Source organism: Euprymna scolopes, chromosome 11, assembly GCF_053919585.1.
Source record: "Euprymna scolopes isolate OS-2025 chromosome 11, ASM5391958v1, whole genome shotgun sequence".
Classification (NCBI taxonomy): Eukaryota; Metazoa; Mollusca; class Cephalopoda; order Sepiida; family Sepiolidae; genus Euprymna; species Euprymna scolopes.
Genome location: NC_136492.1, coordinates 79,419,985 through 79,438,892, shown reverse-complemented (window position 1 = coordinate 79,438,892; position 18,908 = coordinate 79,419,985). Strand labels below are relative to the sequence as shown.

Sequence of the window (18,908 nt, the reverse complement as noted above, 5' to 3'; positions counted from 1 at the left end):
AGCAGAATCCAAGACTGCCATTCCAAATGTTTCCTTTACAAGATTTGAGATTTTTTCATTTGTACTGTTCAAATAAATATTTTCTTGAATGAACAACGTAATGTGTATTTGTTCTGTCGCTTCCGTAAACCTGGGCGTATTTCTAGGACACTCTCTAATTAGATGGTTCGGAGACTGACATTTGTAACACAACAACACGTTTCCACTTCGGTCACATGGATTAGATTGTCCTCGACGAAAACGCCTTTTGTTGTTACCCGGTTTAGAATAATTATAGTTGACGATTTCGGGCTCTGATTTCACTGCCGGTACATTTTCATCACGATAAATGTCACCAAATACTTTCTTTATCGATTCCTTCATGTTTTGATACGTCAAAACAGAACACGTTGTCCGCGCTAATTTTTCGTTCTCTTCCGATATGTTAACCGCGTTCAAAACAAGAAAAGCTTGCACTCCTTCCGGTAGAATAATGTAGAATTTTTTTAATCTTTGGTACAAAAACTCATAACGAACAAGAAAGTCATTTATACTGGTACCTGACGGTCTTTTATAAGTGTAAAATTCCTTAAAAGTCATGTAAGCGCGCGTGTGTTCATCCTTTAAATATATGTCATCCAGTTTCTTTATTAAGATCTTCAAGCCATCTCGTCCGCCGATGTCACTTGTTGGCAATTCACGGACACATTCTCTAATATTCGGTGGTAGCGTCAAAAACACTGCTGGCCCTTTTTTTTCCTCAGAAAGATCCGTGAACAACGACCACATTTCAACGTCTTGTTTCCAGTTCTCGTAAACATCCTCCCCCTCCAACAATGGAGGTTGTTTGTTCGAAGTTGCCATATCCGATATCCGATCTGTCTAGTGCTACAGACAAGCTGTACAAAAAAAAAAATTTTTTTTTTTTTTTTTTTTTTTTTTTTTTCGTTTTGTCGCACACAGAGGGATATCTCTGCTACCATTTGTTGAGACACTTGTAGTCTGTCTAAACTGTACGAACGAACTGACTAAACCAAGATGGCCGACTCCTATTTATATCACCACAAGCAAGGGAGGTAACCATGTAACTGAAGCAAGGGAGGTAACCAATGTCTACATTAACACCACTGCATGTTGTAACTGACAGCGGTAGTCAGTTTGAGAGCAAATTGTTCCAGGAATTAGCCAAGGTAGTAGGTTTTTACCGATTGAGGACAACTTTGTATCACCCTCAAAGTAACGGGATGATCGAAAGAGCACACCTTACCCTTAAAGCGGCAATAATGGCTTGAAAAGAATCATGGATGAATGCGATACTGGTGATTCTGCTGGGTATACGTAGCACCCCTAATGAATAAGGTTTTTCCCCTTTTACGTCTGTTACTGGAGCTCCGATATTGATTCCTCAGCAGAGCAGAGAGTAGGAGAAACTCCAGTTAATAACCAGTACGTACGTAATTTGTGTGAATGGATGTCCCAAATTGATATACTCAACAACGGAAAAGGACATATCCATGGCAGTTCCAAAACATTTATACCGAAAGGTTTATCTTCCTGTGAAAAAGTATGGCTTAGAGTTGATCGAGTTAGGAAACCATTAGAAGCACCGTACTCAGGTTCTTATAAAGTTTTGACTCAATCAGAGAAGCATTATCAGATCGATATGAACAACGCTACTCATACACACGTATCAATAGATAGATTAAAGCCGTACATAGAACCAACTAGTACTAATAAAATTAGACCGACTGAGAAGGCACAGACAAATGACGGTACTACTAATGATAAACTTATTAAGACAGATGATACCGACAAAGTTGAAGATAAAATTACTGACGCATATAAGTCTAGATCTGGTAGGAAAGTAACATGGAAAAAGAAAAATGAGTATTTTTATTTTTAAACAAATTTAGGCAATACACATATTCAATAATTCTGTGGAGGATACTTAACTCCATTATTTGGAGGGGGACTCGTGTAGTGAACTACTACTATGATGCTGCTATGGTATGCTTCCCTTATTTCTCTCTTTCTCCCTTTCTCCCTACTCTTCTACTTTTCCCTTCCTTTCTTCTCTCAACGTCACCAGAGGTTTCAGCCAATTGAAATAGAGGACTGCCTTGGAAGGAGATACAAAGAAATTTCTCTCAGACATGCGGAAACGATAGAAGCATCAACACGTGATGGACCCGTTTCCCTGGGTAAAGACTTTTATCAAAGAAATGTACCATCCTCTTTGTACCCTATATCTTGGAAACCTTTATAAAACATCATCAATCCTAAAGTCTTGTCGCACTTAATTATAACCAATGTTTTCTTTTCCACAACCATTCTTTTCCAGCACTCTTGTTCTCTCTCTAATTTCGGAGGTTCCCCAAAAAGGGGACCGACCGAAATGGTGACCCTTTTTCAAACGTCGTTAAAAGCCATGTAGCTCCCTACATCAAAGTGGCACTATGCTTTGTTTGGGGTGAAAATGGAATAAATAAAAGAAATAGAAATAAAATAAAAGTAAAAAAAGATACTATGATAAAATATAAAATATATGATAAATGGTAAGTTTTTTTATGCATTTTTTTTCCTGTGTCCCTTTGATAACATTGTTATATTTTTTAAATTTTGACCACTTTTTTTTTGTACCTGTGGATTGTAATACAAACCGAACTTTTTCTTAACTTATTAACCCCCCAAAAATTAACAAGACCGAGTTGACTTGTTTTTGAAAACGAGGCTGGATTGACTTGTAAACGCAATATTCAAAATGGCGACCAGTGAATTTAACGAGTATAGCAACTTGTCATAAGAACTACTTGCCAGCGATGATTTTAAAAATTATATTCAATCGAAACAGACCCGAATACACTTAAAAATAAGCTTTTTAATGGCAAAATCTTCATTTGGTTTTTCATGTCACAAATAACCCAAAGAGAATAAAAATTACTTTTCTATTTAGTTGCACAGTTTTTTTTTTTTTAAAGGAGGGTGTTTTGTACCTATTCTGTACTTTAACCTTACAATTGAATAAAAAGAAAATATAAAACTTTAATTAAACGTGGAAATACGATTTAAAAAATAGCGCGGATCACTCTCTGCATTAGCACAAAAAAAAAAAAAAAAAACCCTACTCGATCAAATTAAATTTTTTTTCCGGCGATCTTCAGTCCAAAACGGATACGTACAATATAACCTTTTTTTTTTTTATATATATATATTTTCATTTTTTTAATGTCTTGATTAAACTGTACAAGTACCAATTATTTTATAACCTTTTTATTTACATTTGATCTGATTCCAGTTTCTGGAAATCATCGAAGTCTGTAACGAAAAATAAATAAAATATTTATTTTTCGTTATTTTTTTTTTTTATTATTATTATTTCAATTAACCAGAAAAGTAAAATTACATTTAGAACAATTATTTGTCGTATATTTATTTATCTATTTTACTTATTTGCCCTAAAAACGAACCCCCACCACCACCACCAGTCCACCACCACCACTCAAACTTCGATTATTTCCGAAAAGATGTTGCCGGTCATTGCAAAATCTAAGCGTGAATTAAAATAAAATTAAATGTAAATAAAAGCGCTTTAAAATACTTTAAAACACACACAAAATTATCCAAGTGGGTAAGAAAGTAATCTTTACTGCCTTTGGTAACAGTTATTTATCTTTTTGGTATGTATGCAGAGAAGGTACTTTACTTTGCTGAAATAACATTCTTAACATGAAGAGGGGAAGGTGTTATGTAACTATTCTGTACTTTCATCTAACAATTTAATAAACAAAAGATGCCGTAAAACTTTAATTAAGCTTGAAAATACTATTTAAAAATAGCACCGTACCTTTTCTGTATAAATACCACTTTTCACTTTTTTCTGGTTAACATTGAGATTTTGGTGCTAATGCAGAGAGTGATCCGCGCGATTTTTTAAATCGTATTTCCACGTTTAATTAAAGTTTTATGTTTGTTTGTTTTTGTTTTTTTTTTTGTTCAATTGTAAGGTACAGAATAGGTACAAAACACCCTCCCCATGTTAAGAATGGCTTTTTAAATAATAACGTTGTTATTCCAGCACAGATCACTCTCTACATGAGTACCGAGATTTTTTTTATTTGTCTGGTAACTGAAAACGCGTTATAATTTTTTTTTTTTTTTTTTTTGCCTTATAGATTATTACCCTAATTAAATTACTTCGTGGACATGTTAGCGATAATGTCCTTGGGCGCCACACCCTACATTGAATTCGTGGAGTGGCAAGTCAGGTAAATCACAACTGTCAATTTCTGATGGGAGTGGATTATTATTTATTTTTTAATTAAGTAAAATATTTCAACTTTATTAAACAAACAAATTGAAATATCAAATTAAAAATATAATATAAAAGCGGAAAACGTTAAATTAAATTACAGGAATGCAACAACGAGTCCTTTTTTTTTTTTTTTTTTTTTTTTGTTCAAAACTAATTTTCTTTCAAGGGGAGATAACTCTTAACCTACATTTTTTTTTGGTATATATATAGAAAGCTCAAATCGAACGGCCCATATTAAAGCCATCTCTTCACGAACACAGTAATTTTTTTTGTTTTAGTATCGAACGACGAGCAGTCATCATGAAAGCGATTGGAAATAAGGTTAGTATGTTAGTTTTAATGGTTTCCAACTTTTGATTTGTCATTACTCAACAGTCGTTGTTATCTGCATCATTTTCTAAGACATTTAATAATATTTACATTTTTTTTTTTTTACTATCCACACTTCAATTTTGTTTCGAATTTTTTATTTTTAGACGAATTTTTTTTGACAGCTAATTCGTTTCTGGTTCTCAAAAATTTGAAAGTTTTTTTTTTTTTGTTGTTTTTTTGTATACGCGTGGGTGATATTTCGCGCCTTAAACTCCATTCTTTCTCTCTCGGAGAAATAGTTTTCGACGGATATCGTTGAATCCAGTTTTCCGTATTTACAACTGTCGATTTTTTTTTTGTTTTTTTATCTAGCATCTAATCTAGAACTCGCCAGTTTTTTGTGAAAATTGAACCTAAACTGGGCTTGAATAAATGTTGATTTTCGGAAATTAAACTCTTCTGTAACTCCCCTGCCATAGCTGTTTCATATACCTAAGTATATAATGCAGTTCAATATAGTACATTGTACTAAAATTGTTTTACAAAATTTTTGGTTAATAAAATCAAATTCTGGCAAGTTCGTGAATTTAATTTTCTTTCTCTTCCCTGCAATCTCTATCTCACAGATGTTGCGAGCTTGTCTCTGTATCGTTATTTTCATGGAAAGTGTTCGACTGAACTTCAGTCTATGGTCCCCCCCCCCTCGCCAAACTTTTACAAGAAACACTCGTCTAGCTGAAACACTATCAATAATCTGCCCCCCCCCACACACACACACTCTTTATCTGTGCCTAAACCTAAACGTAGATTCCATGAACAAAGCTTCTTTCTTAGAACTGAACTGCACGCCTGTGGAATTGTCTTCCGTTTTCCTGCTTTCCGGCTGAGTACAATATAGTTATCTTCAAGTCTAACGTAAATAAGTTCTTGATGAGCCGTTCCATATAAGTTAAAAAATTTACCGAATTTTTATTACTAATGATTACTATATTTTCCAATTTCTACTGTACACTCTTTAACCTTTATCCTTGAGTGGCCTCTTGGCCTTGATAATGTGATGCCTGTGCAAAAACAAAAAACACTCGCTTTTAGTACTAGTGCACACTTATTGACCCGTGCTGAAATAATGACATTTAGAAAGCCATGGAGAGGGGACGGTGTTTTGTACATATTCTGTAAAGTTTAAACTTTAATACTATTTAAAAATAGCGCGAATCAAGTGCACTAGCACCGATTTTTTGTGCTTGTGCATTTTACGCACCGTGTTTAGATAAGATTTTCAAGTCAAATTTTAAGGATCTTTTTGTTAAATTAAGTAAAAAAAACTTTTACCCCCCCCCCCTTCCCATGTTAATGGATTTCTAAATGTTTTAACACGATTCATAAAGTTAAACGTTTTTGTATTTTTTTTTTTTTTAATTTAGTATTCGATCTGTCGGGTGTCTGTTAGATGCAGATCACAACGAATTGCCCATGATTTCGTAGTTGGAGATGAGTACCCGGCCATCGGTCTGCAAAAGTGGCGATTTGAAATGGTAACATAACCGATCTTACAAAGATCTTCCGGGAACTAGTTCACGTGATTTGACGAGCGGATAAATGTGCAGATTGGTTAATAGTAGATAATTCCTAGCCCGCAAAACTATTTTAGAATCCTCTCACGTAATTTGCAGTTTTGACGCTTCACTAATTTCATTTTTCGATTTTTAATGGCTGACAAATTGTTGATTGCTATTTGAAGTTGACTTAAGATTTTTTTAATTTTTTTTTATGCTCACTGAGCGCGCACCGCACCAGCGCACCAGTCACCACCTTTATTATGCCTGGTCGTAACATGTGGCTTAATTTATGATTAAATCTTGGTACTATATGCAGAATAACGAACCATGCTCGCTCTCTCTCTCTCTCTCTCAATTATATATATATATATATATATATATATATATATATATATATATATATATATATATATATATATATATATAAAATTACAAAGTTAAATTGGAGTATATTTGAAGTACAGAATTAAAAAGATGCTTAAGATAGTCGATAGCGGGTTTTTTTTTTTGTTTTTTTTTTTGTTTTTTTTTTTTGTTTTTTTTTTTGTTTTTTTTTTTTTTTTTTTTTTTTTTTTGTTTTTTTTTTTTTTGCTTTTGTGGTTTTAAGCAAAACAGTACTTTAATTGTCGTGTCGAAAATAGTAATATATCAAAAAAAAAAAATTACGAAATTGCTGCTTTTTTTTTAGTAAGTCTATCAAATCGTCAGCCATCACAGTCGCGAAAAGGGAGATAAGTATTCCCCCTCTTCAAGGTGTTCACACTTAAGGAAAATGCTTTGGTAAATTTTTTACTGACTTTCCACCTGAACAATCATTTTTATAAAATGACTTTTATAAGCTTTCGGATATGCTGAAAACGAATACTGGGTATATTGCATTAATATTTGGGTAAATGTGTAGTTCAGCGACGTAAATTACTTGACAGACAAAATATAAAAATTACTTGTGTATCAGAATTTTGAGGGAATTTTTTGACACCCCTCACAAAATTGCGAATAAAATATTTTAAAAAAAAACTTACAATTTCTCTTTTAATGGGTTACTTACAAAATATTAAACTTGTTTAAAAAAATAATAGAAATATTGGGTTTTTATTACTGTACACATAGATTCGAAAAAGTTGTCAAAAAAACAATATAACAAATGTTATCAAAGGCAAGATAAGTTACTTTCCTACCAAACTGGATATAATTTCTGTCTTTATTAAATGTAACATGTTTATTCAGCTCGAAAAACATGCAGTGTTTACCGATGTATTGGGAAATTCAAAATGGCGCCCGACGCTCTCTTTAACACGGTAAGTTCGGGAAAAGGTGTTATAAATAATAAACCAGACAAAATACTGTTAGAAATTCGCTCGATATATGTTACCGTGACATAGTTTGACATATATTCGGTGGGTTTTTAATAGTATTTTGTCTAGTTTATTATTTATAACACCTTTTCCCAAACTTACCGTGTTAAAGAGAGCGGCGTCGGGCGCCATTTTGAATTTTGGAATACATCGGTAAACACTGTATGTTTTTCGAGCTGAATAAATATGTTACATTGAATAAAAACACAGAAAATATATCCAGTTTGGTAGAAAAGTAACTTATCTTGCCTTTGATAACATTTATTTGAAATATATTTGTTTTTTGACAACTTTTTCGAATCTGTTTACAGTAATACAAACCCGAAATATTTTATTTTTAAAAAGTGTTTACAAAGTGCCGGCGCGCCTGCAGCCTTTTTTTTTTTTTTTTTTTTTTTTCTTAACAAAATTGAATGTTTGGTTTACAGCACGCATTAAAGACAAATTATATCCATTCAAGGCGCCAGAATATAAAGGCAAATAAAATCGGACTTGTCTCCCTTTATTTGAACAGTTAAAAAATGTGAGTTTGCGTTTGTTTTTAATCCTTGTTTAAAAAAGTATTTTATTTAAAAAGGACATGGAATATAAGTATAAATATGGATAAATTCTTAATGAACAATTGAACTACTCATCGAATACAACTTTTTATAGGTAAGTCATTTTTTTTTGGAATTTATATATTGTTTTTTTTTTTTTTTTTTAAGGAAAACAGATTTAAAAAAAAAAAACAAATATTGCATAATTTGCTGTTATTAAAATTTTGGTCTTTGCTTCTTTAATTTAAAAAAAAAAAAAAAAAATTAGGTTTGAATTACATGACAGACAAATTTATAAAAATTATTTATTTTTATATAAAACACATTAGACCCAAAAGGCTGAAATAAACCCTGTTATTTTTCTAATTTTTTTTTTATTAGACAAAATGTACAACAATCGAAACGGCCTTTTTTTTTTTTTTTTTTTTAAGCCAAATTTGTTATGCTCTTGCTAATGCGTCCATCTAAACCGGAAGTGGCGAAGCTTTAAATTAAGCCTAGTCAATAGAAAAGTGGGATGACTTCCGAAATTATCGGCGGGGGGGGGGGGGAGCAACTTCTCCCTGTAGAAAAGTGCCCAGTTGAGCATGAAGAAATTGTTTTTAGCCAATTTTTTATATTTGTTGTGCGAAGGTTGATGCTTCAAAATGATGCCGATCTCATTAAAATCCGTCACCTCTGTCGAAAGTTTTAGGCAAACATACATACATACATACATACATTTAAACACAGGTGAGGTTTATATTATAAACTACCTTGGGTGCCCGGTTGTTTGGAGGTGTTGCGCCAAAAGAAAAAAAGAAACAGTGGTAGTAGGCAAGCTCAAACCCGTGACACAAAGGCAGAAAAGAAAGTGAAAAAAAAAAAACTTGAGTCTTACCACTACTCGATGACGCAACCAGAAGTTCGGAACATTGAAATTAGTAGTCATTCCAACCAATATGACTTGAAAAAATAACTGACCCTCCTTGTAGAAAACTGACCAATTGAGGGTGAAGGAATTAATGTTTTAGCAAATTTTTCGATATTTGTTGTCCGAAGGGTTGAGCTTCAAAACGATACCGATCTTGTGAAAATCCATCACTTCTGAAAGTTTTAGTCATACAAACATACATTTAAACAGACAAGTGAGATTTATATAATAGACTAGCGTGGGTGCCCAGTGTTGCCCGGGTAATTGTAGGTGTGGGGGTGGGGGTAAGTAGGCAGGCAGGCACGAACCTGTAACCTTGATATGAAGGTGAAAAAGAAAGTGACAAAAATCCTGAGATATAACTGCTGTGTCAAGAGGCGAGAGGAAGTGAAAAGCATTGAAATTTAGCGATTAAAAAATTAAGTGAATGAGTTCACAGGTGTGTAAATTTGACAAAGTCAAACATCACGTCATAGGAGAAGGAAATCACACTTAAATTTGGCTGCAAGCCATTTAAGCTTTACGCTTTCTGTGTATGTTGGAAAACCACCTCCTGAAAGTCGATCAAGCTAAATATAGATGCGACCTCCGTTCGCAAATCGTAGATATTATAATCTAAAGAGTGCCCGGGTGTTTGTCGATGTAAAAGGGAAAAAAAGTTTTGGTGGGGAGGTAGGCTTGAACCAGAAGCCTTGAGGCGAAGTTGGAAAAGAAAGCCTGATAACTTACCACGCTACGAGGGCAGATAAGTGAGAATGGTTGAAATTAAACGTTTGAAAAAGCAGGTGGTTAAATGAACGTCAATGTGTGCTTTTTCTAGCTCAAACATCATGCCATAGAGAAATGAAATCACAGCGCAAATTTTGTAACATAAAAGTCACTCAAATAAGATAGACGACTTCGTTTCGTATATCGGAGACATTATCTAGAAAGTATATAAAAAGTTGTAAGAAGTAGTGGAACCCCCCCCCCCCTCTCTGAAAAACCCTTTGCCGGACATACAAAAAAAAATGCACACACACATATTTTCACTTTTATATTATACATTATTCATGACAAAATTGATAATATTTGAAAACTTATTCCATATGAATATATTTTAAGTATTTAGAAAATTATTTATAGAAAATGTAAACTATGAAAGTTTCAATTATTTTTTGAAATATTACATTTCCATATGAAACCAGTTTAAATATCGAAGAATATAGAAACATAAAATTTATTTTTTATTGTTTCATAATAAAATAAGTGTTTATGTATGGTTTCATATTTCGTTTCATGTTTAGTGACTTCCGTTCCATATTTAGCTGAACCAAGTCCACTTCTGGCATCTTAACTTTGTTTACTGAATTTTTGAACTTAGTCATGCTGAAAATGAATATCACATTTAAATTTTCTGCAAACAAGTAGTTTTCCAGATTGTTATTACTGGTGGCCATTGTGCGCATGCATCAAAAATATGTGAAATCATGTATTCTGGTTCATTACCCTTAAAATTTGAATGACAAATATATCGGCAGCTTTTTTGATTATTAATTTAAAGTTTTGTAATGTAAATGCCACACCCTAAAAATTAATGCCTGAAGATTGAAAAACGACTTGTAGTAGAAAAATCGGTGCTTATGGAAAGCTTTACATTGAATTTTAGTATTTAAGAGAATTCCAGAGTCTTGATGTAACTGCTTATGAACAGAGGAGGGCAATTTGGGAGTCAGGGGGTAAATGAGAAACTTATTTTTTTTTTTTTTTTTTATTCATTTTTATTGTAATAGTAATGTTGATGTCTAAGTAATGTAATAGTCTAAGATTATTACTATTAGTGACAAATTATTGGTTAAAATAAAATTCCATCAGACTTTGTCTTTTTCATCAGCCAATCATTGTGCTTCACAATTAATGCCCTAGAAAAGTCACTTTTGATTAATGTTTACCAGTTCTAAAATATTGTTCTGAAAAACGGCCAAATTCGTTTGCATATTTTAAAATTGGTAAACATTAATCAGAAGTGACTTTTCCAAGGTATTCATCGTGAATGAAGCGCAACGGTCAGCTGACAAAGAATGTAAACACAGACGGAACTCAATTTTAACCAAACTACTCTAATAGGTGTACTGTTAGAAATTTGACAATTGTCATGCCTTCCATTGTATTTTTGGACCAATCCAGATTAGTTGATTGTATTTATTGCGGAGCAATTTTTTTTTTTTTTTTTTTCATCCCTTTTAGTTTCATCAAGCCGTACAAGAAAGATCATGCAACTCGCCCAGCGCATATGAGGCATTAATGGAGCCGCCAACCTTTGTCTCTTTGAGACTTATTTAAGCTTTGACGTCTGAATTGCCGACCTGTTATCCAGAACCTTTCCTTATATAAATATTGATTATGAACTTCTGTAATATCCTTAACGCAAGAACTGAATCTTTTTCATCAGAAGGCATCGTATTGACCCCTTTCAAACGGCTGTAAACTTGTATCTTCGAAGACATGAACCTGTTTCCTGTTGAAGATGAAAGACTCACCTTTTAAGGTTAACGGCTCTGCTTGCAAAGCAGACATTCTTTTACAACCTAGGATCTAATAAAATTTGTATTGAATTCTAAGGTGGGCCTTGTTGTGTTTGTCTTATTTGCCACTGTCATGGAGCGAAAAGCATAAGATAAAATCTCAACATCGCATTGGAGGGATTTTTTTTTTTTTTTTTTTTTTTTTTTATCAGTCCTTGTCCAAAATTCCCCCTTTTATCAAAAGAAAAATATAAAATCGTTGCTGTAGTTAACCATGATGGAATAAAAATATCACCAAAAATCACGTAAATTGATAGTTTTCTTAGTCCTCCCACTGACAAAGACGGGATTAGACCTAGTAATTTACTCCCATTTGTCAGTCGTTTGTTCGCACTTTTCTCAATAACCATGCCTTGTATTTTTTAATTTTGTGCAAGCATTAGTCATGGTAAAAGTAAATTTTTCACTCCTGGAGGGGGACCTCGCATGCTAAGTAGTGGGAATGCAGTTCTAAGAAAGAAGCTTTGTTCATGGAATCTTGTTTTTTTTTTGTTTTTTTTTTACAGCAAGCCCCACTCTCCCCAATGGTTTACTTCTACTTGTGCAGCTGCCATCGTGCAAAGGCAGCATGCGTACCACAGATTTAACTGACATAAGTCCAGATCAAACAGACAGAAGTATATAGAAGCCAAAAGTAACTAAGAAAGAAATGGCGACAGCTAAGAGGGAATTTACTGAAACCACCAAAAAATGCATCGAAGCAAAGAAATTAGGAACCCGTGAATTCTGGAAAATCTACAACAGTGTAGTAAATAATGGGCAATCAACAATCATGAGGTTGTTTGCTCTGAAACTGAGAAGGCTAACATGCTTGCCAGTCGGTTTGCCTCCAACTCAACACTGAACCCTGCTAACCACCCCCTCCCCGACTTTCCTTTGTGGACAGACGCCGCACTAGATGGTCTAAAAATCACCTTCTCGGGTGCATGCTATCATAAGAAATCTTGACACTGCAAAAGCATGTGGACCTGATTTCATCCCGGTTGTGCTATTAAAAAAGTGCGCCGCCAAACTTTACAACAAATGCCTTAATGAATCTTGCTTTCCTGCCTGCTGGAAAACTGCTTCTGTAGTACCAGTTTTCAAGAATTCTGGCGAAAGAACTGACTCAGTAAATTATCGCCCCATTAGACTCCTCCCACTTTTCGCCAAAATATTTGAGACCATAATTAACCAAGCTCTAGTGCATCATCTTACAGATGCTAAACTTCTGACTGACCATCAATATGGATTTAGGCAAGCCCGATCCACAGCAGACATCCTAACTGTAATCTCAGAACGTATATACCATTCACTGGATAAAGTGAGGGAGGGTAGAGCGGTAGTTTTAGATATATCTAAGGCTTTTGACAGGGTATGGCACGAAGGTCTTCTCAGGAAAATCAGATCATACGGTATCACTGAAAAAATACATAACATAATTAAATCCTTCTTAGATAAGAGAAAAATCCAGGTTGTCCTCGACGGTCATACATCTAAACAATATGATATAAATGTGGGAGTGCCTCGGGGGTCTACCCTTGGACCTCTGTTATTCCTAATATTCATAAATGACCTCTCTGACAAAATTGTCTGAGATGGGTATATCTGCTAACGACATCACGCTCTATAACAGACATGACAGGAAAATAAATGAACACCGTATCTAAAGAAATGGCAGAAATACTAGAGGATGACCTCCAATCTGTAGTGGAATGAGGACAAAAATGGATGGTCACATTCAATGCTTCGAAGACTAAACTGGTTTCCTTTAATAATTACAAGAAACCTTCTCTACCACCAATAGCAATGGCCAATGACTTTTTATCTGAAAGTACATCTTTTAAAAAACTCTGCCTAACGTTCACAGGAAACATGAGTTGGAACAATTACATTGTGAGTATTGCCAGGACCGCTGCGAAAAAGGTAGGTTCTCTCTGTGCTAGAAAGCTACTAACGCCCTAAAGTATCCTATACCTCCATAAGGCCACCATTCGCCCATGTATGGAATATTGTTGTCATATTTGGGCTGATACATCTGCCACTAATCTCTCGCTCCTAGACAAGGTTCAAAAGAGTCGCCAATCTGATAGGTCCTGAACTGTCATCTTAACTTCAGCCTCTGTCCCATTGACGAAATGTTGCATCCCTCTGCCTGTTCTACAAGTACTTTAACGGTGAATGGTCTGACAAACTGCAAGCACTTGTGCCCCCCTCGACGTAAATAACCCCCCCCCCAACAAGCAGCTAAATCCCACCCCTTCACAGAGCCTTCTACTCCAGTAGTTTCTTCCCCTAAAACAGCTAGACTTTGGAATTCCCTTCCAGGTCCTTGCTTCCCCAACTGTGCTAACATGCAGAAGTTCAAGTGTAACCTGAACTGACATCTTTCTGCCTAACTCCCTACACAGTACCCCTGATACTTATGTCCCTGATAGTAGCCCCCTACACCAAAGTGGCAATGTGCCTTGTTTGGGGTGAAAATGTAATTTAAAAAAAAAAAAAAAAAAAAAAAGTTTAGGCACAGATAAAGAGTGTAGGAAATTGTTGATAGTGGTTTTGGCTAGACAAGTGTTTTTCGTAAAAGTTTGGCGAGGGAGGACCATAGATTGAAGTTCAGATGAGCAATTGCCATGAAAATAACGATAAAGCAGAGACAGGCTCACAATGTCTCTCCTGTGTGAAAAGAAAACGACATTCCCCCTCCTCACTAAGCTACAAAGTCTATTTTGAACTCTGTCAAGACAGGAAAACTGCTTCTAGCAGCTCCTGCCCCGATGTGCCAACAGTACTCCATCGTTGATCGAACCTGGCTTTTTATATAGGTAGAGAATTGCATCAGGAGTGAGATATCTACTGGAGCGGTAGAAGGATCCCATCATTTTCCCAGCGACCTTGACAATGTATTTGATATACATATTCCATTTCAGATCGGGGGGTAAAGGTCAAGCCCAGGAGCTTGTCAAAACATGAGGCCGCCTCAAGACTAGTCATTCATTTCAATTGATGACAACTGGGCAGCAGTGTTGATGATAGAAGCTTGATTTTAAATGCATTAAAAGTAATCAGCCATTCTCTCCCTCTCCCCCCCCCCCATTGTACCACGTGCTCAAGATTAGAGGAGAGTTGGAGAGAACTTGGTCGTTTACAGTCTTTGAAGTGCTACCATGTTATATTTTTTATATATTCTTATAGTTAATCACCCTAAATCTTATTTAGACAAAATATTGATTCAAAAACCTTTTTAAAAAATTAATTATCCATTGAGACAAAAATGGAGGTGAATTTTGAAAATTTAATTTTCTATTAGAGTAGAAAAGGTTTTATATTCTGTTCTTCATATGAAATTATTCAGGCTTTTATCTTTCTGTGGAGGGGGGGGGGGTCAATGAGATTTTATTTTTTTTGTTTTGTTTTTTTGCTCTGCCTAATGTAAATCCTACAAATTTTTCCTTGTATATATAATATGGTAGAAATTTGGCCAAACACCAAAAGCTTTTTAAGTTGGATAATTGTTGGCTGTGGATCAACTAATTCAGGTATTTTTATTGACGGGAAGTAAGACACTATATGTGATAATGATGATGCAGAATAGTTGACAGGAAGTCTGCAACAAACGTTGTTAGATAAAAAAAAAAAAATTAGGTTATAGTTAGTTAACATACATAGAGCTACTGGAAGTAGTGACAAGGCAAATCAGTTCCTTTTGCTTTTTTATTATCATCTTACACTTATATCTCCCCTGTGCATGCCATACGCTTTTATTACATTTTTTTTTTTTTTTTTACTCCTTTTACATTTTGTTGATTTATTAAAGAAAAAGTTTTTGTCTTAAGAATTATTGATTTTTTTTTCTTTTCTTTTAAAGAATTATTCCAAAAGGCTTAATTTTAATTTTTATTGTTTACTTTTCGATAATTTACGAATTCTTTCAGTAAATCGCTCCACAATAGAAATAACTGAACAACATTAAAAGTGAAGGAACTTATTTGCCTTGTCACAGCTAGTAAGTACGTTAACTGACTATAACCAAATTTTATTCTATTTAAAAAAAAAAATAAACAAATTTACTTTTCATAAAGTAATATATTATTAAAAACAAATCCAAAATTGTGTAAAACAATATTTTATTTGGTACTTGTGCACTTTTGTTACCATGCTGAAGTGTTATTTTGAAAGTCATTCTTAACATGGGAAGGCGTTTTGTAATTATTCTGTACTTCCACCTAATAATTTTTTAATTTAATGGAATTTCCACAGTTCCTGCTAACATATTATAATCAATTGAATTGCAAAGAAAAAAACTTTCAAAAATGATTTAAATGAGTTCAATTAAATAATTCATGTTCAGTTTTAAATATCGAATTTAGTAAAGGTTTTGTGATTTTTATTTTGAGAACCAACAGTCCTAAATTTCCAATGGCCTATCTTTACTTCGGTTTCATGTAAACTTCAATCATCAGTTGTGTGTATGAATAAAATCCGCAACGTCTTAATTACATATTATTCACACTTTAAAAGATTTGTATTTGAATGTATACATGTTAAGGATGTTATTAAATACACTTCTGGCAAATTCCAGTGGCAGTTGTAAGATTACTTATCTCCCTGTCATGGCGGAATGATGTGACACAAGGGTCAGGAAAGCAGGATTTGAAAAGCCGATGTTCTAGAGTGAGAGTATTCTCGCTTGCAAAAAATGCCTGGGCAGCTCTGTCAATTTAAACTAATCTCTTAAAGGGTGAGATGGTAAACCTCAGAGGGTGGACCTTGGGTTTACTTTCAACAACCTCATAACTCTCACTGACCTTTGGTCATTCATCCCCACATTCTATGAGTGATGTTACTGAGGGCAGAGGGGGGAGAATTGCTGGTTTCTGGATTTACATCTATTCATCTAGAATACCATTCACCATTTTAGTTTTTGACCTTGGGAGTAGTATTTTTAGCTCCTTGCATCTAGTGGCTTCATGTTTTGTTTTGGAGGGATTTCCATTTTTAAATTAAAAAAAAAAAAAAAAAGTCTACAGGGAACAAGTAGGTACGTGCAAAAATGGGGGACCTAGTTTTGAAAGCCGATTTATCATAATTTTTTTTGTAGGTGTCCGACTACTTTTTGATTGTATTTGAAAGATTGACTAAACTTAATTTCCAAAAGGAAAAAAAATATTTGTACACATGAAAAAAAAGTTATGAAAATGTTTTCAGTGAGCTACCCAATTCAGCTAAATTTTGAAGTTAAATAAATTCATTGTAAAAACTCCTTTAAAAGATAAATATTGGTTTTCTGGGTCTATTTCAAAGATAATTAGTAAAGTCCTAAGATATTGAATTAAATAAAATAAAAATAAAAAAAACACCTTGTTTGTACAAAACATAAATTAATTAGCCCAAAAACTGAGTGATTCTGGCGTTCACAAAATGCAACAAGCTAAAATTTTGTAAACACAAATTACGAAGGCCCAAAATTTCAGGCAGTCGAAAAACTGAAAATAACGTCATGTAATTAAAAGGGAGAAAGTTCTTTTTTTTTTCTTTTTTTCCCCCCCAGTCATGAATCTATACATTTCTTTTCTGAACATTTGTATTAATTTTTGCATTTTTTGATTTATTTTTCTATGTTCCTGTTTTTAAATTTTTTTTATTATTATTGTTCAATATTATATTAAAAAAAAAAAAAAAAAAAAAAGTTACGCCGAAAGTTTCACAAAGTAGAAATATTTTTTGCAATTATAATTTTTTTGTGTGTGAAAATATTAAATAAGCAATGTTTATTCAATGATAATATCATTAGTTCGAGAAATTCATTTTTCTTAGAGTTATACAGAATTCATTAATACAGATTTAGGGGCTTTTTTCGTAATGTTCCTATAAAAATTATTTTATTTTTTATTGTTACAAATTACGATGTTTTATTTATATAAAAAAAAAAAAGCAAAAATACATTCTTGCGTTTGTCATTTACTACTGAATACCATAACTTTAAAGGTATTTTTTGTTTAAACAATAATACATTTCCACTGAGATTTAAATAAAAATAATTAGTGCATTATATTCCGTTATCATTATTTGCTAAATACTGAAAATTTCATTAAAATTGGTTAATTTCCAATTTTTTTATTTATTTTTATTTTTTTTCTAGGTAAAGGGAGGGGTCAAAATGTTTTATACATTTTGACCCCTCCCTTTACCTAGAAAATTTCATTAAAATTGGTTAATTTCCAGTTTTTTAAGTAAAGGGAGGGGTCAAAATGTTTTATACATTTTGAGCATTTACATTCAATTTGCCCGTACCTAGAACCAGCTATTCCATTATGGCCTGAAGTCTGTATTTGGGAATTACCTCTAGTTTTCCTGCAGTGGGGAAACTAGAGGTAATTAGTATGGTCTTCCACATTTCGTCGAAGGACGACCTACCATTCATCATTAACCATGTTGATATTTTAGATCTTAGATCATTTTTTACCATACAAGTAGATTCAGTTGTTCATAATTAGACTATACAGAACTAAATATTGAATTACATAGTGATTAATTTTGTTGTCCCCCCCCCTTTTTTTTTTTTTTTTTTTTTTTTTTTTTTTTGAACCATAGAAAGGTATGTTGCCACTTTAAACATAAGTCTTTTACATTTAAACTTCTGCAGTCAAGGAAGCAGGAAGCTAATTTTGAAATCTAGCAGTTTGAAGGAAGAAACTATAAGTAGGTTTTCTAGCATGAAAGGGTGGGATTTTGCTTGCTATCCTATAATAGACCACTGATGTCACTAAAAGGAAGTTTTTTTTTCCCATTTATTTTGAAAGAAATAGGGAAAGCGTTCCCATTTTATGGTAGGTTCTTGTACCAAATTTGTAACTAATTGACTTTTTTTTTTTTTTTTTTTTTTTTTTTTGTAGGCCGAGTTTGATGCTCTGATTAAATCTGAAAAATTTGTTTTTGTTGACTTTTTTGCCACATGGTGTGGCCCATGTAAGATGATAGCACCTAAAATCGAGGTAAGTTTTCCAAATATGTGCCTAAAATCTATCTCCCAATTGCTCTTTATTATGGTATTTCATTATTTCTGATGGTTTTTCGAGCATCTATTGTTTTCGATTAAATGAAGTTGAAACATCTAAAATGATCAACCAAAAGGACATTCTAAGTATGACGTATGTTAATACTTCTGGTTGAAAAAAGAATTATTGAAAACAATTTGGTGTATTGAGTTTTTATCATATTTTTATTTATATATATATATATATATATATATATTTTATTTTTCTATATATTTTTTATTTTATATACGGCCGAAACATGTGTCAGTGGATAATTATATTTTTAAAATAATATATATACCGCTCCCCATGTGGGGGTACCGGATTGGTTGAAGGGAGAATTATTCCCAACTTGCATT

General features: G+C 33.4%; 1 protein-coding gene across 1 annotated transcript in view; it reads left to right on the top strand.

The window, feature by feature from the left end:
- The first annotated feature begins 4,455 nt into the window (after positions 1-4,455).
- The window catches only part of LOC145287940 (uncharacterized), a 29,199-nt gene continuing 14,746 nt past the window's right edge, over positions 4,456-18,908 (top strand). Inside the window, exons 1-2 of the mRNA XM_080135893.1 lie at positions 4,456-4,612; positions 18,409-18,507. Of these exons, the coding sequence (XP_079992019.1) occupies positions 4,592-4,612; positions 18,409-18,507 (120 nt within the window). The 5' untranslated portion in view covers positions 4,456-4,591. The remainder of the gene's footprint in view (positions 4,613-18,408; positions 18,508-18,908) is intronic.